Source organism: Oncorhynchus mykiss, chromosome 11 (genome assembly GCF_057628025.1).
Source record: "Oncorhynchus mykiss isolate SJ-2025 chromosome 11, ASM5762802v1, whole genome shotgun sequence".
In the NCBI taxonomy this organism is placed as follows: Eukaryota; Metazoa; Chordata; class Actinopteri; order Salmoniformes; family Salmonidae; genus Oncorhynchus; species Oncorhynchus mykiss.
This window is the reverse complement of record NC_143032.1, coordinates 68,582,211-68,608,262: the sequence shown is the minus strand read 5'-3', so window position 1 is coordinate 68,608,262 and position 26,052 is coordinate 68,582,211. Positions and strand designations below refer to the sequence as shown.

General features: G+C 42.4%; 1 protein-coding gene across 2 annotated transcripts; it reads right to left on the bottom strand.

The window, feature by feature from the left end:
• Nucleotides 1-24,285, bottom strand: LOC110536267 (tetraspanin-15). 2 transcript variants are annotated; one of them, XM_090191036.1, is made up of 8 exons: nucleotides 23,885-24,285; nucleotides 15,473-15,658; nucleotides 15,103-15,177; nucleotides 14,811-14,906; nucleotides 13,337-13,453; nucleotides 12,265-12,315; nucleotides 11,466-11,582; nucleotides 1-1,726 (listed from the first exon to the last, which is right to left on the bottom strand). In XM_090191036.1, the coding sequence occupies exons 1-8, from the start codon at nucleotides 23,969-23,971 to the stop codon at nucleotides 1,361-1,363; spliced, it is 1,095 nt and encodes a 364-aa protein (XP_090047162.1). In that variant the 5' UTR covers nucleotides 23,972-24,285; the 3' UTR covers nucleotides 1-1,360. The 2 variants fall into 2 exon arrangements, with proteins under 2 accessions (XP_090047162.1, XP_021477636.3); XM_021621961.3 differs by having other exon boundaries at nucleotides 20,363-24,272.
• Nucleotides 24,286-26,052: the final 1,767 nt, after the last annotated feature.

Genomic DNA, 26,052 nt, shown 5'->3' with positions numbered 1-26,052 from the left:
TCAAGTTGAAAACGGCTTTATTAACAATGACAGTAGTGTTTATACAAGACCAGAGCTAAGATGAATCTAAAATAAATCAGATATGAAAAAATATCCTAGCTAAACATGGATTGATATCATTTGGACTCATGGGCGGACAGGCCATCTGGCTATTCGGGCAAATGCCAGATGGGCTGGTCCATTTTTAGCCCAGTGGGCCTGTGTAAATTTTTTATTTTTGCGCAAAATGATCATTATCTGGGTAACAATGGGGACCTCAAGGGGGGGAAAAAATGGGCTGGTGTGGGGGCCACAACTAAAAAAATGGGCAGGTGTGTTAGAAATGCCAGGGCCGATTTCTGGTCCCAGTCCGCCCCTGTTTGGACTGGATTTGTTTTATCCCTTATAATGTATTATAAAAGTATAATAAATATGGAGGAAATTGTTTGAGAAGAGACTGAAAACGCCTGATGAGACCCTAAAAGAGCTGTAAACAGTTTTTTTTAAACTTCATTAAAATACAAAACACACATGCTTCCCACGTTGTTCCTGAATAGGCAGTTCATAGCATACATACCGGTACAAATGGAATCAAAGAGTTCATACTAAAAAAAGAAACATTAGGCTACACATCCTTCACAGACACGCAACGCAACGCAACGCAAGACAAGACTGACTATTCCTTTTCCTCTGCTCTGACTAGAATGATCATCTCAAACTGATCATTTCATAAAGTCTGTATAGTAAATATACATGACGGAAATCTTCTTCTGACTACTGGGCTACATTTGAATACAGCCTGAGGTATGCTTTAACTTCAGCATTTGAGACGAAGCTCAAAATCAAAACCCCAAAAAATAGCTGGAACAAAATGATAGGAAATATTTAAATAATGCAGAGACGGCAGTTCCATTTGAACGTTCCATTTTAAAAATGACACACTTAAAGGGGTGCCTAAAAGCCACTGCAGCATCTTGTTCTTTTAAAGATTCGGATTTCAAAATAAAAAATATATAAAAACAGGAAAACGACTGCGCCAATAATGCCTTGCCAAAGTGCCATACCTCTGGTCGCTTTCCAGACCAACTACATGCATCGCATCAACCAATTGTTGTGTGCCACATCCTCGACTGAGCAGTCGGGAATCAGATTGCTATATCATATGGTGCGGTTAGCTGATATGTTAAACACCTATCCAGGAATTGAGATCTGGCATGCATCTGCAATGTAGTCAACTAGGAACGTGACCATTATAACCTGTAATCCTGTCAGTTAATGACCATTGATTGGTCTGACCACCAAATAGAACCCCAGGTCTAACCTGTACTTCAACAAACACAGTGACCAAAACAACAACAAAACAACTGAGAAAATTCACAAATCAATATTCCCTTCTTTTCTGCTTATTCTGCTTACGCCCAATGTCTACCTCATCCAGTCTAAGCCCAGATAGCTGGAGGTCTTGGAGGGATTGGGCCAGGGGCTTATGGACTTGGACGGGCAGGGGCCGCTGGACCCGGATGGGGATGGGCTTTAGGTCAGGGTCAGACAAGATGGGGTCTAAGGCTGGCAGAGGGAGGTAGCCTCCGTCTCTGGGCAGACACAGGCAGCAGCCAGCACCAGCCAGGTCCAGCTCGCTGTACTCGAAGCCAGCCCTCTTGAGGATCTTGAAGTCCACCATGTCCATGGACTCACTCATCTCCACCAGAAGGTTCCAGAACATACAGCTCAGCATGATGCCCATCAGCTGGAGAGACACACAGGGAACAGAGCAGAAAGGCCAGTAGCATTTAGACCCTGACACTGGGACTAGTACACCACACAGCCCATCAGCTGGAGAGAGAGGGAACATAGAGGACCAGAGAGACCAGTTAGAGTTAGACTCTGATACCCTATTCACTTTATATTCCACTACTTTTGACCAGGGCCCATATGGACAGGTACCCACAGCCAGGGGAAAATATTACAGCTGTAGATACAAGGACCATGTAACTATGTACTTAAATATATTGCACTGTCATGTGTGTGTTTAATGTGCTTGTATGTACCTGACACTACAAAAGTTGCAGAGGCACACAAATATCCAACTTTTGAATGAATTAATATCTTACTTTGGTCCCAAGGTGAGCTATGCCTGGGCAAGCCAACTTGAGCGTGCTGTTGTCCATTCCCCAGTGCTTTAAAAATGGACTAGTTCACCTGAGCTGGCCTGATAAGAACCCTCAGTTTCCTTTTCCATTTGAGAAAGTTTTCTGCAGCCAGTCTGTGGTCTACTGAACCCTGGTGTACTGGACTGTCTGTCTGCTACTGAACCGGACTGTCTGTCTGCTTCTGGACTGTCTGCTTCTGGACTGAACAATCTGCTACTGGACTGGACTGTCTGCCTGCTACTGGACTGTTTGTCTGTCTGTCTGCTACTGGACTGTCTGTCTGTCTGCTACTGGACTGGACTATCTGTCTGCTACTGGACTGGACTGTCTGTCTGCTACTGAACTGGACTGTCTGTCTGCTACTGAACTGGACTGTCTGCTACTGAACTGGACTGTCTGTCTGCTACTGAACTGTCTGTCTGCTACTGAACTGGACTGTCTGTCTGCTACTGAATTGTCTGTCTGTCTGCTACTGAACTGGACTGTCTGTATGCTACTGGACTGTCTGTCTGCTACTGAACTGGACTGTCTGTCTGCTACTGGACTGGACTATCTGTCTGCTACTGGACTGTCTGTCTGTCTGCTACTGAACTGGACTGTCTGTCTGCTACCGGACTGTTTGTCTGCTACTGAACTGGACTGTCTGTCTGCTACTGAACTGGACTGTCTGCCTGCTACTGAACTGTCTGCCTGCTACTGAACTGTCTGTCTGCTACTGAACTGGACTGTCTGTCTGCTACTGAACTGGACTGTCTGTCTGCTACTGAACTGGACTGTCTGTCTGCTACTGAACTGGACTATCTGTCTGCTACTGGACTGTCTGTCTGCTACTGAACTGGACTGTCTGTCTGCTACTGAACTGGACTGTCTGTCTGCTACTGAACTGGACTGTCTGTCTGCTACTGAACTGGACTGTCTGTCTGCTACTGGACTGGAATATCTGATACTGGACTGCCTGTCTGTCTACTACTCGACTGGACTGTCTGTCTGCTACTGGACTCATGACCTAATAGTGCAGCGGCTGCAGACTCAGTATGTGGTGTTATTACACATCTCCAGGGGGGCTCGCATAGAAGTCTGGCTGCAAAACTTTCACAGCACAGGAGAGGAGTGAGGCCGGGGTAGGAAATGGAATAGAGAGAATGGATGAAAGAGAAAGAGGAGAGGAAGAGAGAATGGGGGGACAAAATAAATTAGAGACAGACAGACAACAGATAATCAAGGTAGATGGATTATTTTAAATATGTTATTGGACAATAAACAGATATGGCTTATTAACCTATACGGTCCAAATAATGATGATCCAAGCTTCTTTGAAGATATAAGAATTTATCAACTCTACAAGCAACACAAGACTATTATTATGGTGGGGGATTTTAATATGGTTTTAAATACTTTCTTATGTCATTATCTCTGGCACCAAAAGTTTAAAAAGTGTTGATAGAATGCCGACAGAATGCTGTCGGATCATCACATAATTGGCATAAATATATTACTCTTTCAGAAATTCCACGTAGGAGAGGAAAATCAAACCCTCCTGGATGATAACTTGTTTTTAACTAGGACAGAATAATTTATAACTGACTTTTTTCGACATAACATACAGATCCTTACTGTATGGGACACTTTTAAATGTGTCTTTAGAGGCCATGCAATTCAGTACTCATCTATAAAACAAAAGCAATTTAGATCAAAAGAGTCCAAATTAACAAATGAAATTGAAGGACTAACAGTAAAGTTAGATAGCAATAAAAACTGTACCATAGTGGCACAGAATATGATAGAGGAAAAAGAAATGGAGGAACCTATTCAAGAAAGATCCAGTGTAATAAATTGTAAAAATTAAGCGAATTGGTTGGAATACGGGGAAAATGCACCAAATTATTTTTCAATCTTCAACATAGAAATGCATACCACTTTTTTGATATACTCAGAGGACCATTATTAGTATGTTTTAACCACTCCTATATAAACTGTAGATTATGGGACACACAACAAGAAGGTCAGATTTCATTATTACCACAAAAAAAATTGGAGGCCTCTTACACTTCAGGGTTGTGATGCAAAACTTCTAGCTAAATGCTTGGTGTATATAATTAAAAAGGTATTGTCGTATTATTCATCCTACTCAGACAGGTTGTTTTACATGGACGATGCATTGGAGGTAATATAAGACAAACACTGGAAACAAAGGGATAGTATGAAATATCGGGGAAACCAGGCCTGGTTTTCATAGCTGATTTTAAAAAGGCTTTTGATAAAGTACGACTGGTGTTAATATATACAGTGGGGAGAACAAGTATTTGATACACTGCTGATTTTGCAGGTTTTCCAACTTACAAAGCATGTAGAGGTCTGTAATTTTTATCATAGGTACACTTCAACTGTGAGAGACAGAATCTAAAACAAAAATCCAGAAAATCACATTGTATGATTTTTAAGTAATTAATTAGCATTTTATTGCATGACATAAGTATTTAATACATCAGAAAATCAGAACTTAATATTTGGTACAGAAACCTTTGTTTGCAATTACAGAGATCATACGTTTCCTGTAGTTCTTGACCAGGTTTCCACACACTGCAGCAGGGATTTTGGCCCACTCCTACATACAGACCTTCTCCAGATCCTTCATGTTTCGGGGCTGTCGCTGAGCAATACGGACTTTCAGCTCCCTCCAAAGATGTTCTATTGGGTTCAGGTCTGGAGACTGGCTAGGCCACTCCAGAACCTTGAGATGCTTCTTACGGAGCCACTCCTTAGTTGCCCTGGCTGTATGTTTCGGGTCGTTGTCATGCTGGAAGACCCAGCCACGACCCATCTTCAATGCTCTTACTGAGGGAAGGAGGATGTTGGCCAAGATCTTGCGATACATGGCCCCATCCATCCTCCCCTCAATACGGTGCAGTCGTCCTGTCCCCTTTGCAGAAAAGCATCCCCAAAGAATGATGTTTCCACCTCCACGCTTGACGGTTGGGATGGTGTTCTTGGGGTTGTACTCCTCCTTCTTCTTCTTCCTCCAAACACGGCGAGTGGAGTTTAGACAAAAAAGCCCTATTTTTGTCTCATCAGACCACACGACCTTCTCCCATTCCTCCTCTGGATCATCCAGATGGTCATTGGCAATCTTCAGACGGGCCTGGACATGCGCTTGCTTGAGCAGGGGGACCTTGCGTGCGCTGCGGGATTTTAATCCATGACGGCGTAGTGCGTTACTAATGGTTTTCTTTGAGACTGTGGTCCCAGCTCTCTTCAGGTCATTGGCCAGGTCCTGCCGTGTAGTTCTGGGCTGATCCCTCACCTTCCTCATGATGCCCCACGAGGTAAGATCTTGCATGGAGCCCCAGACCGAGGGTGATTGACCGTCATCTTGAACTTCTTCCATTTTCTAATAATTGCGCCAATAGTTGTTGCCTTCTCACCAAGCTGCTTGCCTGTTGTCCTGTAGCCCTCCCAGCCTTGTGCAGGTCTACAATTTTATCCCTGATGTCCTTACACAGCTCTCTGGTCTTGGCCATTGTGGAGAGGTTGGAGTCTGTTTGATTGAGTGTGTGGACAGGTGTCTTTTAAACAGGTAACGAGTTCAAACAGGTGCAGTTAATACAGGTAATGAGTGGAGAACAGGAGGGAAAAACGAATAGGTCTGTGAGAGCTGGAATTCTTACTGGTTGGTAGGTGATCAAATACTTATGTCATGCAATAAAAAGCAAATTAATTACTTAAAAATCATAAAATGTGATTTTCTGGATTTTTGTTTAAGATTCCGTCTCTCACAGTCTCTCACAGACCATGTTAGCTGTTAAAATTAGATCAAACAATAATATTAAGGTATTAGAAATACAGGGCTTAAAAACTAAGGTGTCATTGTACGCTGATGATTTGTTTTCTTTTAAAACCACAATTAGAATCCCTCCACAGTCTCAGAGAGGATCTAGATACTTTTGCTAACCTCTCGGGATTAAAACCAAATTATGATAAACTTTTACATTATCGTGTAGTTTACCAATAAAATGGTCTGACGGGGATGTGGGCATACTCGGTATACTTAGCCTGAAAGAAAGAAATGATTTCACTACAAAAACTTTTTATAGAAAGTGAGCAAAAATAGACAAGATCTTGCTACCATGGAAAGGAAAATACCTGTCTATTTGTGGAAAAATCACCCTTATTAACTCTTTAGTCATATCACAGTTTACCTATTTGCTTATGGTTTTGTCTACACCGAGTGACCTGCTTTTGAAATGATATGAACAAAAAATATTCAATTTAATTTGGAATGGCAAACCAGACTAAATTAAATGGGCCTATTTATATAACAAATATGATTTTGGAGGAGATAAATGATTAAATATTAAAGCATTAGACCTCTCACTAAAGGCATCAGTCATACAACAGTTATACTTAAATCCAAAATGGATTTATCACAAAAATGGAAGAGGCAAGTAGAAGGGGGAAAAGTAAGGAACTTGTATGTCGGCCCTGTATTAAAGACCATAAATGGTTAAAGAAAATTGTGATAAATGAAAACATAGACCAATTTCATTTAAGGACCAAAAAATTGACAGCTGTGCCATATACCTTATACCAAATAGTTGGGAAGAGATTTTCGATGTACCGATTCCATGGCACATGGTCCATGAATTGACACGCAAAACAACGCCGGATTCAAACTTCACATTTTTCTATTTAAATGATTATACAAAAATCTTGCAACCAATAGAATGTTATATATATGGGGGATACAATCTTCCCAGCTCTGCAGATTTTGCTGTGAGGAGGCAGAGTCATTAGATAATTTATTTTGGTCCTGTCCACATGTAACTTGTTTTTGGTCACAGGTCCAGGAATGGCTGAAGAATTGCAACATTTACCTAGAACTAACGCTACAGATACTGGGTACTGGGTGATTTGAAAAATCCTAGTCAATCGATCAATAATATAATAATTATTTTAGCAAAAATGTTTATCTTTAATTTACAATCTGTAGAAGCTATGAGAATAGAAAGGTTCAGAACAGTTGAAAAATATATGGCAAATAGAAATCCAAAATGGATGGTGTTAAGAAATAGATGGGAGGGGTTGAATGGAGCTGAAGGGTGGGACTAATAACAAGATAACCAATGTAAAAAATATGGGGTTTGTAAAATGTATATAGGTTCAGAAATGTTGTGAAAGAGCACAATTACAATTAGAAATCAACCTGAATGGACATCAGACATAGAAAAGGACTAAAAACAAACTAAATATAACTATTGTAAAATAGATTGTGTCTGTAAAATGTGTATAATATGTATAAACTGAAGGTAAAAGCCTACTGTTGTGTATTGTTTATTAGTTTATTAGTTTGTTTATTAGTTTACTCAAATTGGGGGAGGGGTGGTAGAGTTTGCAGGGAGTAATAAAGATATATATATATAAAAAAAGCATGTATCTATCTATATATAAAGATAAACATTTTTGCTAAAATAAATATTATATTATTGGTGAGTTTACATACATACGTACCTATATATATATATATATATATATATATATATACGTATGTATATGTATGTAATCTCAGCAAAAAAAGAAACGTCCTCTCACTGTCAACTGCATGTAGATATTGGTATGAACATAACAAGATTCAACAACTGAGACATAAAATGAAGAAGTTCCACAGACATGTGAATAATGTGTCCCTGAACAAAGAGGGGGTCAAAATCAAAAGTAATAGTCAGTATCTGGTGTGGCCACCAGCTGCATTAAGCACTGCAGTGCATCTCCCCCTCATGGACTGCACCAGATTTGTCAGTTCTTGCTGTGAAATGTTACCCCACTCTTCCACCAAGGCACCTGCAAGTTCCCGGACATTTCTGGGGGGAACAACCCTAGCCCTCACCCTCCGATCCAACAGGTCCCAAACGTGCTCAATGGGATTGAGACCCGGGCTCTTCGCTGGCCATGGCAGAACACTGACATTCCTGTCTTGCAGGAAATCACGCACGGAACGAGCAGTATGGCTGGTGGCATTGTCATGCTGGAGGGTCATGTCAGGATGAGCCTGCAGGAAGGGTACCTTCATGAGGGAGGAGGATGTCTTTCCTGTAACGCACAGCGGAGAGATTGCCTGCAATGACAACAAGCTCAGTCTGATGATGCTGTGACACACCACCCCAGACCACGACAGACCCTCCACCTCCAAATCGATCTTGCTCCAGAGTACAGGCCTTGAAGTAACGCTCAATAATTCGATGATAAACGCGAATCCGATCATCACACCGATGATGCTGTGACACACCACCCCAGACCATGACGGACACTCCACCTCCAAATCGATCCTGCTCCAGAGTACAGGCCTCGAAGTAAAGCTCAATCCTTCGACGATAAACGCGAATCCGACCATCACCCCTGGTGAGACAAAACCGCAACTCGTCAGTGAAGAGCACTTTTTGCCAGTCCTGTCTGGTCCAGCAATGGTTGGTTTGTGCCCATAGGCGACGTTGTTGCCGGTGATATCTGGTGAGGACCTGCCTTTCAACAGGCCTACAAGCCCTCAGTCCAGCCTCTCTCAGCCTATTGCAGACAGTCTGAGCACTAATGGAGTGATTGTGCGTTCCTGGTGTAACTCGGGCAGTTGCTGTTGCCATCCTGTACCTGTCCCGCATGTGTGATGTTCGGATGTACCGATCCTGTGCAGGTGTTGTTACACGTGGTCTGCCCCTGCAAGGACGATCAGCTGTCCGTCCTGTCTCCCTGTAACGCTGTCTTAGGCATCTCGCAGTACAGACATTGCAATTTTTTGCCCTGGCCACATCTGCAGTCCTCATGCCTCCTTGCAGCATGCCTAAGGCACGTTCACACAGATGAGCAGGGACTCTGGGCCTCTTTCTTTTGGTGTTTTTCAGAGTCCTCTTTAGTGTCCTAGTTTTCATAACTGTGACCTTAAGTGCCTACCATCTATAAGCTGTTAGTGTCTTAACGACCGTTCCACAGGTGCATGCTCATTCATTGTTTATGGTTCATTGAACAAGCATGGGAAACAGTGTTTAAACCTTTTACAATGAAGATCTGTGAAGTTATTTGGACTTGAATTATCTTTGAAAGACAGGGTCCTGAAAAAGGGACGTTTCTTTTTTTGCTGAGTTTATGTATGTACAGTTGAAGTCGGAAGTTTACATACACCTTAGCCAAATGAATTTAAACTCCGTTTTTGACAATTCCTGAAAATTAATCCTAGGAAAAATTCCCTGTCTTAGATCAGTTAGGATGAACACTTTATTTAAGAATGTGAAATGTCAGAACAATAGTATAGAGAATGATTTATTTCAGCTTTTATTTCTTACATCACATTCCCAGTGGGTCAGAAGTTTACATACACTCAATTAGTATGTGGTATCATTTCCTTTAAATTGTTTGACTGGGTGAAACGTTTCAGGTAGCCTTCCACAAGCTTCCCACAATAAGTTGGGTGAATTTTGGCCCATTCCTCCTGACAGAGCTGGTAAAACTGAGTCAGGTTTGTAGGCCTCATTCCTCGCACATGGTTTTTCAGTTCTGCCCACAAATTTTCTATAGGATTGAGGTCAGGGCTTTGAGATGGCCATTCCAATACCTTGACTTTGTTGTCCTTAAGCCATTTTGCCATAACTTTGGAAGTATGCTTGGGGGTCATTGTCCATTCGGAAGACCCATTTGCGACCAAGCTTTAACTTCCTGACTGATGTCTTGAGATGTTACTTCAATATATCCACCTAATTTTCCTTCCTCATGATCCCATCTATTTTGTGAAGTGCACCAGTCCCTCCTGCAGCGAAGCACTCCCACAACATGATGCTGCCACCCCCGTGCTTCATGGGTGGGATGGTGTTCTTCGGCTTGTAAGCCTCCGCCTTTGTCCTCCAAACCTAATGATGGTCATTATGGCCAAACAGTTCTATTTTTGTTTCATCAGACCAGAGGACATTTCTCCAAAAAGTACAGTCATTGTTCCCATGTGCAGTTGCAACCGTAGTCTGGCCTTTTTATGATGGTTTTGGAGCAGTGGCTTCTTCCTTGCTGAGCGGCCTTTCAGGTTATGTCGATATAGGACTCGTTTTACTGTGGAAATATATACTTTTGTACCTGTTTCCTTCAGCATCTTCACAAGGTCCTTTGCTGTTGTTCTGGGATTGATTTGCACTTTTCACACCAAATACGTTCATCTCTAGGAGACAGAACGAGTCTCCTTCCTGAGCAGTATGACAACTGCGTGGTCCCATGGTGTTTATACTTGCCTACTGTTGATGAACGTGGTACCTTCAGGCATTTGGAAATTGCTCCCAAGGATGAACCAGACTTGTGGAGGTCTACAATTTATTTTCTGACATCTTGATGCCCAATTTGTCAAGCAAAGAGGCACTAAGTTTGAAGGTAGGCCTTGACATACATCCACAGGTACACCTCTAATTGACTCAAATGATGTCAATTAGCCTAACAGAAGCTTCTAAAGCCATGATATCAGTTTCTGGAATTTTCCAAGCTGTTTAAAGGCACAGTCAACTTAGTGCATGTAAACTTCTGACCCACTGGAATTGTGATACAGTGAATTATAAGTGAAATAATCTGTATGTAAACAATTGTTGGAAAAATTACTTGTGTTATGCACAAAGTCCTAACCGACTTGCCAAAACTATACTATAGAAATTTGTGGAGTGACTGAAAAACACGTTTTAATGACTCCAACCTAAGTGTGTTAACTTCTGACTTCAACTGCATATGGATATATATATTTTCCCCAAAATGTTGAAATGATGCAGACAATTACATTGATAGAAGCAAGAATCTATCCGCAATATTAAAGCTGATCCACCCCCTTAAAAACAACGACAGACAGACAGACAAGACAGACAAGACAGACAGACAGACAGACAGATAAGCTGTAAACTAGACAAAAACACAATCCAAGTGAATGGATAATAATAGTAAACTACAAACCCTGATCCATTACAACTGACTTTATAACATAATAAAATCATCCAGCTGCTTGTTGGTTATGAAAGCACTACAGAGGCGTTAAGTGGAAGCTGGCTAAGATACATGTAGGATGGACCCTAGTCAAGGATAGTACACTATATAGGGTATAGGGTGCCATTTAGAACACGTCCATTGTTGAGATCTGGGTGAACGGAAAACAAAATACGAATGAAGTGGTGGACAGACAGAGACAGACTGGCTAGGAGGCTGTGAGAAACCTCTCAGGGATGAGGCGACTGGGTGACTACACACACACACACCTGGGTCAGGTAAGTTGGTTGTCTGATTGGAGGCAGTTGCGCAAGTGTGTGTGTTGGGTGTTTGTCTGTGTCTGTGACTGACCTGTGGCAGCCCTATAGCACAGCAGAGTCCAATAGTTGCTCCCACGTTGTCTCCCATCCACAGGTTGACAGCATGGATACAGCCCCGCACATGGATCACCTCATCCAGGAGCTCACGCTGACAAAGAAAGAGAGAAGACAGGTAGAATGAAAGCAAGAGAGACTACAGTACATGAGATGCATTTGACTGATTGTAGTTATGTTTTAAATATATGTCATCAAGGCAAAAGAAAGACAGTCATTTCACAGATGATGAGGCACTACAATGCTAACATGAACAATAGAAAAACAGTGGATTTTCTTCGTTTTTATCTACTACGACAAACTAATATTGTGCCTTAAACTAATAAACTATTCCCCACAAACACCTGAGATTTTCCATAGTACCAAAGAAAATATGGAGGTGAGAACATCTCAAGGACAGAAAACAGAGACAGCTGAATCAATATCACAACAACACCAGCCACTACCAGCTGGCACAATATATCGTGACTCAGTTAGTCTACCTTATTTTCAGCATGCTGCAGCTAGAGAAAATAAAATGTTTTGGGGCCATGAAAGTAAATGATCCTGCTGCTGCTCTTTTCCCTTTTGTAGTCTCTGAATGCGTCCCGATGCGTGCCCTGGTCAAAAGTAGTGTACTATGTAGGGAAAAAGGTGCCATTTAGGACGTAACTTCTGTCTCTGTGCAGAATGACAAACTCCACAGACTAATGAAGGCCAAAACGTGAGCAGAACACTGGGGGGGGGGGGTTCACAGCCTATTAGGAGTGGAATATAGCAACTTATTTTACCCTTACCTGTTGGCTGAGAGTCTTGTAACCACAAAGAGTGTTGACAACCTCTCCCACCTGGGAAAAATGAGACAGGAAGAGATGAAGATCATGAAGAAGAGGATTCATGTATTGTCCATTCTTCTGTGTAAAGATAAGAAGAAGAAAAAACTACAAAGCATTCAGAAGTCAGATATGCTTGTAGTGGCCCAGTTAAAAATACATCTACGCACGTTGGACACACACACATCCCCTAATCTGTGTTTGTAGCTGTTTGGCGCTTTGGAGTTTCCCTGCGTGGGCACAGACCAGACAGAGGAAGAGAGGAAGAGAGGAAGAGAGGAAGAGAGGAAGAGAGGAAGAGAGGAAGAGAGGAAGAGAGAGAGATGAAGAGAGAGAGAGATGAAGAGAGAGAGAGATGAAGAGAGAGAGAGAGAGAGAGAGAGAGAGAGAGAGAGAGACAAAGAGATGGAGAGGAAGAGAGAAGGAGAGGAATAGATGGAGAGCGAGACAGAGAGGGAGAGGAAGAGAGAGAGAAAGTGTGAGAGAAAAAGAGGGCAGAAAGAGATAAGCCAGAGCGTGAGTTAGACAGGGAGAGAGAGAATGAATCATGAGCTCAGTAAATTAATTTGATTAACTCCCACTCTCTCCACTGATGCTGAGGTCTCGGGGTCTCTTCCTGTGCCTGAGTGGCTTTACACATTTCACTGTAACCAATTCAGCCAGCGCTAATTACCTAGTAATGAACCATGAGGCCAGGGGAAGTACTGGCAGGTGGAGAGAGGCTTTACTGAGAGCAAAACATGGATCCCTCCAGTCACTGCATTCACACAGCCAGCCCAATTCCGATATTTTTCTGTTCCCTTGTTGCCATACAGTTCTGTGCGTGGGGTGCCTAGATGAGCACTAAATGAGATCCACAGAAACATGTCTCCCCCAGAGATGTGAGAGACTGATAGGCTGATAGGGAGGGCAGATATAATATTGGATAAGGTTCATGTGTTATCGGATCCTAACTTTCAGAGCTCATTTCATTCATTCACACACAGTCTAGATGAGAGGTGAAAAGCGAGGAGTCGAGAACAGTTTTAGCATTCACCTTGTGGGGGACACAGCATGTATAAGGGACGCCACAGGCCAGTGGCCCAGTGCCATTGCAGAAATGGTATTGATTGACACCCCAGTCCTTGTAGTCATCCCCACCACAACAAGAGAACTAGAGAGACAGAGAGAGAGAGAGAGAGAGGTTTAATAAAAAATCAGTTAAGTCTTGTTTTTTACTAGATCAATCACACTCTATCCATGTCAGTTAGGGCTGCAAAACTACAGGTAATTTACCAAAGTTACCAGAATCTTCATTACTTTTGGCAATTAAAGACGCACTATGCAGAAATCGCTTTGCCATTTGCTCGATGCAAATATTTGACAAAACAAGCCATGCATAGTGTAGAGAATCATTGTAACATCTAAACCGCTGTGAAATATCTTTTCCATAACCAAAAATATTGTATTTTCAGCTGTTTGAAACTGGTGTACAAAACTGAAAGTAAAAGACAGCAAAAAATAAACTTAAGAGCAGGAGGCATAGAAATTGAGCACATAGAACAGATCTACCGCTTCTTGGACTTGCTTTCAATGAAAAGGACATAACACACATTTCCATGTGAATTTGGTCAGGTCGCCCAAAGTTACATATTGCAGCTTTAATAGAAAATCTATGGCAATCTATCGTAATGTTGGTCATGTATATTTAAATAACTTTTTTTTAAAGTGTTCATATACAGTGCCTTCAGAAATTGATTAAATACATTTTATTTTCTCACCCATCTACACACAATACCCTATCATGACAAAGTGAAAACATGTTTTTAGAATGTAGTCAAACGTATTAAAAATGGAACACATAACTAACAGAACTTATATTTCACATGTGATACGGCCAGAGAGAGGCCAGAGATAATTACAGACACCTGTGATAATGTGAAGTACCCAAAAGGGCCACTAGATGTCTTGTGATAGGTTACATATAATCCTTGAAAATCCTGGTAGTTTACTGGTAAACATATACATCTTACAGTAATATACCTTCTCTTTGCAACCCTACCCACTGGGCACAGATGTCAATTCAACGTTTATTCCAAGTTGGCTTAACATAATTTCATTAAAATGACGTGGAAACAATGTTGAATCAACCCAGTGGGTAATGTGTGGGTGTGTGCCCAGTGGGTAATGTGTGGGTGTGTGCCCAGTGGGTAATGTGTGGGTGTGTGCCCAGTGGGTAATGTGTGGGTGTGTGCCCAGTGGGGCAGGAGGTAGCCTAGTGGTTAGAGCGTCTGGCCAGTAACCGAAACGTTGCCAGATCGAGTTCCCGATCTGACAAGGTAAAAATCTGTCGTTCTGCCACTGAACAAGGCAGTTAACCCACTGTTCCTAGGGTGTCATTGTACATCAGAATTTGTTCTTAACTGACTTGCCTGGTTAAATAAAAAACGGTCAGTGGCCTCTTCATTCAGTACACACCTCTATTTCCTGTCTGTTGCTTCTGATAATGAAAAGGGAACCAGTCCTCTTACCTTCTGTTGCACAAAGTCCAGGATGTTTTTGAAGTCCAGATCATCGTAATAGTGTTTAATTCCCTCTCGTATACTGCTCTGGAACAGGGCTGATGTCTACAGGGAGAGAGAGAAAGAGTAGAGAGAGAGGAGGGATGATAAGCCATGAAATTCCTCATCCATCACATTGAATGCTTCTTTGATGTGATCTTATCGTGACTGGAGGCGATGCCAGAGGCGACACTGGTGAACATGTGTTACAGCTGTGTGTGTGTGTGTGTGTGTGTGTGAGACAGAGAGAGAGAGAACTGACCTTTTTCTCAAAGATGAGCGCAACGATGAGAGCCACAGCCTGCAGGAACAGTAGCACACACAGGACACACAAAAACTGGAAGACAGATGGAGAGAGGGAGAGAATGCACTTAGCATGCCATGTACATATCAAGCCAGAGGGACCAGAGATTGCTGGGCTGAGATTGGCAACACCATCCTCAGGTTGACTGACATATCCCAGTCAGCAGAGTCCCCTTGTCCTGTCCCCTCCTCCTCCCACTCCATATACCTTGGGTCTCCTCAACCTAATCTCTCAACCCTCCTATTCTTTCCTTCATCCCTCCTCTTTTCCATCCTAACCTCCATCGCTCCTCATATCCCCCCTTCCCCCCTCTCCCTCCCTCTCTCACCATGTGTAGCAGGGTCTTGTTGTCCCTGAGGGAGCCCACCATGCCCACCAGGGAGACGGTGAACATCACCAGGCCCAGCAGGATTAGCACCACAGCGGGAGCCAGGAACACCCCCTCCAGGGTACGGTTCTTCTGACGCTCCACCTCCGCGTACACCCCCACGCACAACACACACAGGCCCAGGAGCTGGGGGAGGGAGAGAGAGAGAGGGAGAGGCAGGAAGGCAGGGAGAGGGGGAAGAAGAGAGGGTAGGGGTTGGGGTGAGATGGTCAGAGCTCTGCAGTGTGCCATCTTTCTGAATAAGCATCATTTCATGATAGCAGTGTGCATAGAAAGCCTAACCAAGCAACGTTCAAAGCTATCGGCATGTTCAAAGCTACCGTTTCCCTTGGATTGTTGTAAACTCATAGCTGATGTCAAATAACATGGACTTCTTCAAAATAGCATGGCTAAGTCCCAAATGGTACCCTATTCCATATAGTGCACTTCTTTTGACCAAAGCCCTGGATGTCTTCCTCTCTAGTGGTAGCATCCTGATGATACGACCCATTTTCCTTGTTCCTTGTAGTTAATTAGGAAACACAAAGGGCTTTAGTTTAAAGTTGGCAAATGACGACAGGAGATGGTTGTTAGAGAACTAGGCCAAGGCTAGCTGCTGTGTTGTTGTGGCATCAGCCTTGTTAGCAACAAACAAACCCCACTTGACTACCTCCTGGTGTGCCATTTGAGAGCTTTCAAAACCATGGCAGGGTGGGGTCTCATGTTGCCTGCATCCCAAATGGCACCCTTTTCCCTTTATAGTGAATTAAAGGGACTATAAAAGGCACTAGCCTATATCGGGAATAGGGTGCCATTTGGAATGCAGACTGACTCATAATGATAGTCCTTTCTTTCTGCAACAAACAATCTTAACCCCATAGGCCTACCTATTGATTCTCAATTAGGAAGAGAGGCAATCTGCACTAAGAGAGCAAGCCTCATCACGCTTTCCCTACTTTAGTCCATTCACGACTGCCAGCACCACCCCGCCCAACATCGGAAAAAGTCCCTACCCAGTGGGGTGCAAAAATCAAGTTGAATCAACGTGGAATACTGATTGGATTTGCAAAAAGTCATCAACGTAAGGGAATTTCATATTTTTTTCACCCAACTTCACTCAAAGTAGGGTCAAATTGTAGTTTGATTTCACACTGAATTCACGTTAGTTGACAACTCAACATGTAAATCAAAACTAGACATTAAAATGACGTCTGTGTCCAGTGGATATTTTCAAAAGATGTAGGCCTACTTTTAGTCTCTCACAGCGGTTAGCTAATTTATCATTCATTCTGTCATCCACTGTAGTGTAGCGTAAGAAGGAGGCTACACACACTGAGACTGAGAGACAAACCCATCATCTTACAAAATAACAAACTTCAGACTGATAAGAAGCAATGCAAATAGGCTACACAGTACACATACACATACAGTACAGCAGACATACTCTCAAATGATTAGTCGACTGAATCTCTCCTTCCCAAAGGAAACCTACACACAAAACTGTGTGAAATTACACAAAGCAGATTGAACAGACAAGGAGAAGAAATAGCATTAATTAACAATGAGTGCTCCTGCATGGCTTTGGGCCAGGGGAGCTCTTGCGGGAACACAAGCCAAGGCATTACATCTGAACACGGCAGAGGAGGCAGTGCTGAAAGGAAAAAGGATTAACGAAAGCAGTTAGAAAGAATGGAGAAAATAAAAATCGAAGCGGGGGAAGTTCCTGACATGTTGTACCTAGTTCATACTCAGCAGCAGTATGGCTGACAAAGGGAGAGAGAGACAGGCAGAGAGACAGAGCTACAGACAGAAAGGTGGGGTGAAAATTGAACATGAAATTGACTGCAATTTCCTGTGAGGTGAGAGGGAGAGTCATGGACTGTGAGAGAGGGTGAGAAAGCAGAGAGGGAGATGGCTGAGGAACGCTCAACTCCGTTCTCTTATATCGAGGCGGAGTTGAGTAGTGATAACTGGTCGCGCGATTTGCTAACAACAACATTGAGTCACCATCAGTCGTTACTTGTAAAAATGTAAATACTGAAAATGCTTACCGGTACCTATGTTTGACCTGTGCTACTGTGGTCCTTCCACATTAAAAAATGTATTAAAGAAAACCCCCAACTTTTCCCTCATTTGTGTTGCACAACTCAGCGTGAATGTGAATGTACCAATTGAATCCCAGCTCACATTGTACGTCAAGGCCGCTACGTCTCCAGTTGAGCAACACAAAGGAGCACGGTTGTACAGGTCAATCATAGGTACAGGTAAGCGTTATCAGAATTGACATTTTTACAAGTATCAACTGATGGTGACTTACTGTTGTTGCTAGCAAATTGCGAGACCAGTTATTAATAGTCAACTCCGCATTGATATAAGAGAACAGAGTTGAGCTTTCCTGAGCTAAGAGGGAGAGAGAGAGGGATTCATTATACCCGCTGATTGATTCCAGGATGACGAGTATTCATTAAAAATGGTGGCAGAAAGAGAGAGTGATGGCGGGACAGGGTTACATTTAACTGATAAAGTAACTGGATGAGTAAAATAGACTCACCATCTAAATCTGCTGACTCATCCATTAGCTTAGGCTAAGGTTTGAAGTTCAAATTTGACAAATAGAAAAGAGGCGGAGAGCACTAGGATCTGTTCAATAGTCTGCTTTAAAGACTTTCTATTCTACCACCTTTCAGGCAGCACATCCACAACTAGAGGCCTAACTATAGGGGCACACAATGGAGCTAGCACTCAAAGGTTGTCTATGGTGACTCATAGAGATGGGCGAATCAAATTCAATTGTATTTGTCACATACACAGTTTACAGCAGGTATAAATGTTGCAGTGGAATGCTTGTGTGCTAGCTCCCTCAACAATGCAGTACATTAGTCAATATGTATCATAACAATAATACGTGTAAAATCAAAAATAACAAGTATGAGTGTGGGTGCTCGTGTGTTTGTGTGTAAGGGTTAAATGTGTGGAGACTGGAGAGTGCAAATAATAATAATAATCATCTAAATTGCAGATAGTCTCTGAGGTCCAGATAGTCTCTGAGGTGCATGTCTGTGCAGGGAGAAAGCTAGTTCAGCATTCTGATGGCCTGGTGGTAGAAACTGTCTCGGAACCTGATGCTCCGAAAAAGCTTGCCAGATGGTAACAGGGTGAAGAGTTTGTGGCTCGTGTGACTGGAGTCCTTGACAATCTTACTCAAACATCGCCTGGTGTACAGTGGCAAGAAAAAGTATGTGAACCTTTTGGAATGACCTGGATTTCTGCATAGATTTGTCATAAAATGTGATCTGATCGTCATCTGTCACAACAATAGACAAACACATTTTGCTTAAACTAATAACACACAAACAATTATGTTTTCATGTCTTTATTGAACAGACTGAGTAAACATTCACAAGTGCAGGGTGGGAAACGTGTGTGAACCCTTGGATTTAATAACTGGTTGACCCTCCTTTTTGCAGCAATAACCTCAACCAAACCTTTTCTGCAGTTGCGGATCAGACCTTCACAACGGTCAGGAGGAATTTTGGACCATTCCTCTTTACAAAACTGTTTCAGGTCAGCAATATTCTTGGGATGTCTGGTGTGAACTGCTCTCTTGAGGTCATGCCACAGCATCTCAATTGGGTTGAGGTCAGGGCTATAACAGGGCCACTCCAGAAGGCGTATTTTCTTCTGTTGAAGCTATTCTGTTGTTGATTTACTTCTGTGTTTTGGGTCGTTGTCCTGTTGCATCAACCAACTTCTGTTGAGATTCAATTGGCGGACAGATAGCCTTACATTCTCCTGCAAAATGTATTGATAAACTTGGGAATTAATTCCATCGATGAAAGCAAGCTGTCCAGGCCCTGAGGAAGCAAAGCAGCCCCAAACCATGATGCTCCCTCCACCATACTTTACAGTGGGGATGAGGTTTTGATGTTGGTGTTCTGTGCCTTTTTTTCTCCATACATAGTGTTGTGTGTTCCTTCCAAACAACTCAACTATAGTTTCATCTGTCCACAGAATATTTTGCCAGTAGCGCTGTGGAACATCCAGATGCTCTTTTGCGAACCTCAGATGTGCAGCAATGTTTTTTTGGCTTCTTCCATTGTGTCCTCCCATGAACACCATTCTTGTTTAGTGTTTTACGTATCGTAGACTCATCAAAAGAGATGTTAGCATGTCCCAGAGATTTATGTAAGTCTTTAGCTGACATTCTAGGATTCTTCTTAATCTCATTGAGCATTCTGCACTGTACTCTTGCAGTCATCGTTGCAGGATGGCCACTCCTAGGGAGAGTAGCAACAGTGCTGAACATTCTCCATTTCTAGACAATTTGTCTTACCGTGGACCGATGAACATCAAGGCTTTTAGAGATACTTTTGTAACCATTTCCAGCTTTCTACAAGTCAACAATTCTTAATCTTTTGAGATCTCTTCTCTTCAAGGCATGGTTCACATCAGGCAATGCTTCTTGTGAATAGCAAACTCAAATTGTGTGAGTGTTTTTTATAGGGCAGGGCAGGGCAGCTCTAACCAACATCTCCAATCTCGTCTCATTGATTTGACTCCAGGTTAGCTGACTCCTGATTCCAATTAGCTTTTGGAGAAGTCATTAGCCTAGGGGTTCACATACTTTTTCCAAACTACACTGTGAAAGTTTAAATGATGTATTCAATATAGACAAGAAAAATACAATAATTTGTGTGTTATTAGTTTAAGCACACTGTTTGTCTACTGTTGTGACTTCGACAAAGATCAGATCAAATTTTACGACCAATTTATGCAAAAATCCAGGTAATTCCAAAGGATTCACATACTTTTTCTTGCCACTGTACATGTCCTGGAGGACAGGAAGCTCACCCCCAGTGATGTATTGGGCCGTCCACACCACCCTGTGTAGAGCGTTCCAGTAGAAGCGGTGACGCAGCCGGTCAAGATGATTGTGCAGCTATAGAACATCTTGAGGATCTGAGGGCCCATGCCAAATTTCTTCAGTCGCCAGAGATTGAAGAGACACTGTTACGCCTTCTTCACCACAGTGGTGGTGTGTATGGTCCATGTCAGGTCCTCTGTGATGTGCACATCGAGGAACTTGGAGCTTTTGATCCCCCGCTCCCCCTGTTTCCTATAGTCCACAATCAGCTCCTTAGTTTTGCTGACATTGAGGTTATTTTCCTGGCACCGCTCTGCCAGGGCTTGTCACCGTCAGCGATCAGGCCCACCACCGTCATGTCGTTGGCACTCATATACGTTCATAAAGACATCACTTAAACACTGAGTCACTAATCAAGGTTAGGTTGCATTTCATTACATAAATTATTGACCATACCGATCAATTTTATCCCAAGCATTTTTGCTGATATCCTTCATGACGATATGTAGCCTATTCTAGAGAAATGTGACGTTTGAAATGAAATAGGTTTGCTAATATGGGTGATTGTTAATGGGACAATCGATGGCTACTACCATCAAACTGGTAGTAGTAGTTTACAGGATGATTAAAAAATAATTGTGGTAGACATTAATGTTAGATGATTATCATTGTACTTATCATATCAATTCATGCAATTTATCGCAACTTTTGTCCATATCGCACAGCTCTATACTGATGTATAAGCAAAGAAAATGAATTGAAAGCAAGCTAAAGTCACCAAGCCACCCATCCTTATCTCTTACTAACTTTCCCAGTTCCCTTCCTTCTCTCTTTCAGCTGTAGCATCCTCACTGCCTGGTGGTGGGATGACAGTAAAGACTGACATTGCAGCATCCTACTGGATTAATGCATAATCTTCACAGACCTTTCTAGGGAGTTGTTCCTAGCCACTGTGCTTCTACACCTGCATTGCTTTTAGGCTGGGTTTGAGATATCAGCTGATGTACGAAGGGCTATATAAATACATTTGATTTGATTTGACAAAGCAGAGCAGAGAGTACAGTTCATCCCTCTTAGGAGCAATGGGACAGGGGGCTCTCAATCTCAAGCCCTCACTCTCAAAGTAAAAGCCTCTCAACACACAGCATGTCCAAATGGCAACCTATCCCCTATGTAGTGCACTACATTTGACCAGGGCCTATAAAGCTCTGGTCAAAAGTAGTGCACTATGTAGGGTATAGGGGACACACAACAATATTACTGCACGCAACGCTTATCACCAAAGTACAGCTGGTAAAGCAAATGACAGTCTGTGACTTGTGCCACATGGTACCCAGAGATAGGTATATGGTGCTGTGTTGCGTGTGGGTGGGTTGGTTGCATGCCCTTCCTGAAAAGGCTGTGTCAGAAACCCCAAATCATGTGACACTGGTAGACAGTGACAGTCTGTGCAATGAGATGGTGTCATAATTGAAGATTAAACACTCAGCAAACTAGGCTATTCACTACAAAATGGCACTAGAAAGTTAATCCGTAGACCGAGCAGCATTTTAAGTTAAGCTTATTCACCCCAAAATACTTATTTGCTGTAAAATATATCCATGATGCAAATTCCCTTATTCTAAACAGACACACAATACTTTTAATACTCTGTAAACTGCATCACTAGCCTTAAAGCCTACAGCGCACACAATTAAAATGTGTCATGTAGGCTAGCCTGTCATGGACTTTAGGAGAATTAGACCTACCTGTGTAACCCACTACTGCCCTGAAAAGCTGTAATTACAATGTTGTAAATACCCTACGTCTCAGAACACCTAACCAAGGCATGTCAACACCAGGCTGCATTACATGTCTCAGAACACCTAGAAGAGGCTTGTCAACACCAGGCTACATTACATGTCTCAGAACACCTAACTGAGGGATATCAACACCAGGCTGCATTACATGTCTCAGAACACCTAGAAGAGGTTTGTCAACACCTAACCGAGGGATATCAACACCAGGCTGCATTACATGTCTCAGAACACCTAGAAGAGGCTTGTCAACACCAGGCTGCATTACATGTCTCAGAACACCTAGAAGAGGCTTGTCAACACCAGGCTACATTACATGTCTCAGAACACCTAACCGAGGGATATCAACACCAGGCTGCATTACATGTCTCAGAACACCTAGAAGAGGCTTGTCAACACCAGGCTGCATTACATGTCTCAGAACACCTAACCGAGGGATATCAACAACAGGCTGCATTACATGTCTCAGAACACCTAACCGAGGGATATCAACAACAGGCTGCATTACATGTCTCAGAACACCTAGACGAGACATGTCAACACCAGGCTGCATTACATGTCTCAGAACACCTAGAAGAGGCTTGTCAACACCAGGCTACATTACATGTCTCAGAACACCTGGATTAAAACCAGGTACTGCAGTGACACCTCTTGCACTGAGATACAGTGTCTTAGACCACTGCGCCACTTGGGAGCCCTCATCAAAAGTAGCGTAGTAATATGTAGGCATAGCATAGATAACTACATTGAATGGCCCTGCCTGTCACAATATTGCAATATGTAGGCCCTAGGCTATGAAGTTAGACTGAAACAATAATATTTGTTAATGGAATACAGCTAGAAACATGTTTCCTGTCTAGCAAAAATGAAATATCCCACTTAACCCCTTTCACTGTATCACTCAGTAGTCCCACACCCTGCCCTGTACTACAACACAGAAAGGAAAGAGTGTAGCCTAGTGTAGTAAATTAACGACTGTATCAGACAAAGTGTACACACAGTAGTATTTCCTTGACATTATTTGTTCTTCTGGCAAGAAATTTGATGCCAGAGAGTTAGCTAGCGAACTAGGAAGATGCAGTACAGATAGCTATACTCTGCAAAGACAAAGCAGAGCAGAGCAAACGGTTCATCCCTCTTAGGAGCACCGGTGCAGGTTGCTCTCAATCTCAAGCCCTCACTCTCTGAGTAAAGGACTCTCAACACACAGTTAATGTCCCAATGGCACCCTATGCCCTATATAGTGCACTACTTTTGACCAGGACCCAGAAAGAGCTCTGTTCAAAAGTAGTGCACTATGTAGGGAATAGGGGACGCACTCCACCCCTTTCACTGTATCACTCAGTAGTCCCACGCCCTGCCCTGTACCACAAAGCAGAAAGGAGTGTAGCCTAGTGAGGTAAATGAACAACTAACGTTATATCAGACAGAGTGTACACACAGTAATATTTTCTTGGTATTATTCGATCTTCTGGCAAGCAATTTGGCACTAGAGAGTTAGCTAGCGAGCTAGGAAGATACCGATAGCTATACTAGCTAGCTACTACACTGGCTAACTAGCTAAACAAAGGTAGTGGTTTTCTGACAGCCAACAATGTGGTCCCCCCTAGCCCATTCAAATTGACGGCCATTTCCTGCCTGGGTTCTTGAGAGCTAGCTAGTGGTCACCAACCCTGTCCCTGAAACCAACAAGTCCATATTAACAACACTTACCGAGAAGAGCATTGAGTAGACATTTAATGTGAATTTGATGAAATAATAGAAGCGGTTGCTGTTTCTCACTTCTTTGTATGAAGGCATAATGCTTGGTAGCTGAAGAAGCTTGGTAGCTGAAGAAGCTAGCTAGCTAGCCAAGACACTAACATTAGCTAGCTAGCTAGCTAGCTATGCTAGTAGAAGAATATCAACAAAACTGCACTGATTAGCTATTTCAGCAAATTAGCTAGCTATATTATCGGATTTAATTTTCAAAACGTCTCAATTTTGCACGAGGACGTGAACGCTTTAATTTATCTCAAATAGCTACTCCCGTTAAATTTTGTCTCACACACAAATCCCCCTCTATTCCCACAAACAATAACTTCCGTGCACGCTCTGATTTGGCCACATAATTTAAAGGGCCAGAGCGGTGAAATACATTGTACTAACGATGTAATTAACGTGTCATCTCACTCTATATTTTAAAAATAATTATCGAAATACATAGCAATTTCGTTTTTTATTTATTTTTTTGCTATTTATAGCAATTATCCAACAACACTCGATTATTACAGTATGATCACGTGCAACAGCCCAGATGGTAGACAAAGGAGCTTGCTTTCATCATCCAGACATGCATTGCTTGCTTTCCTTTGGAACGAACATCTTAAAGGAAATGGGTCACATCCAAGGTTCCCCTTAGCCGCTTAATAGGCTGTGTCACTACCCGAAAAATGTCACTGTTACTGGACAAAGAGCATTTAATCCCTGCTATTGCTCATTATTGCATCAGCTCTTGTTGGTGTATTTTTGGCACACATGTATGTGATGTAGATACTGGATACTAGGCTATTACTAGGTCAGTAGTCTTTGTTGTAACTTAGGCCGCAGGTAGGCCTACAGTCAACACATCTAAATAGCATGTGTGGGAACACCGGCTTGTGCCCTAACACAGCTCACATACATTCAGCACCATGGACAACACCGCGAACCCGATTCAGCACCAGAGCCGCTAAACAGCGCAGTGCCCAGGCAACTCATTCCCCCTTTTCATTGGACTTTAGGATTGAAGATTCAACGCATCTGTATGGTGGCGCTGCAGAAAGGCCTGCAGAAAGACTCTGCCATGCTTTTGCTATTTTTCCCATTCCTTTCTTCGCTGGACATTAGAATTGCAAACCTATTGGCAATATAATATTTCTTACAGGAAACAGAAGATACAGAACAGTATTTCAATAGCCTAAGACTACTGCTTTCAGACTCTTTTAACATTTAGGCTACATTTTATTGAATGAATACTGTATTAGCAAACTGACTCTAAGAATAGTGAGTCCAATTAATCAATCAATCAAGACATGCCCATTAATTATTATCCACATAAAAATTCACATGTCCTGTTGCTTCAGGATTATTTTCCTGCTCTAGCCCCACACCTGTATTAGATTTTAAAGCCCTTGCAAGGTCTAATCAATAGCCTATGCCTTTGGATCTATGAGTCATTACATACCATTGATGTGAACAGGATTTAGGTAGCTAAGTAGCTAAGGTAGATAATTCCATCTACAGCTAAATGCACGTTTTGGGGATTTGAAGCCCTCTTGCATTTCAATGGATAACAAGTTGCTCCTCGCTGCCACTCACACATACACCAGAGCGTGCCTGGAATATGGGTGGCTTGTTTATTGCTTAATATTCAATAATGGATAATTCATGAATTATAGATGGTTGTGCTGAGGGCATTGGGGATCACTGAATGAATTACTGGCCAGATGCACGTTGGGGTCAGTCTATTGGATGCCAACTCACATAACCAGTGACCGACTGATGGACTGACGAAATGAATGACTGTCACAGTGGTTGTCATGTCATTGTGAGTGAAAGTGGGAATATACACTACCGGTCAAAAGTTTTAGAACACCTACTTATCCAAGAGTTTAGAATAATAGTGAGGACATTAAATAACACACATGGAATCATGTAGTAACCAAAAAAGTGTTAAACAAATCCAAATGTATTATTTATTTGACATTCTTCAAATAGCCACCCTTTGCCTTGATGACAGCTTTGCACACTCTTGGCATTCTCTCAACCAGCTTCATGAGATAGTCAGCTGGAATGCATTTAAATTACACACTGCCTGGAGGTGTGTTGGGTCACGTTGGGGTCAGTCTATTGGATGCTAA

Bases quoted from the DNA above. Each gene is read 5' to 3' on its own strand.
- LOC110536267 (XM_021621961.3), bottom strand. From the start codon at position 20,482: ATGGGCCCTCAGATCCTCAAGATGTTCTATAGCTGCACAATCATCTTG. The intron at 15,178-15,472 runs GTGAGAGAGGGA...TCTGTCTTCCAG, and splicing joins ACAAGACCCTGCTACACATG to TTTTTGTGTGTCCTGTGTGT. The intron at 11,583-12,264 runs GTAAGGGTAAAA...TTTCTTTGTCAG, and splicing joins ACAAGACTCTCAGCCAACAG to CGTGAGCTCCTGGATGAGGT.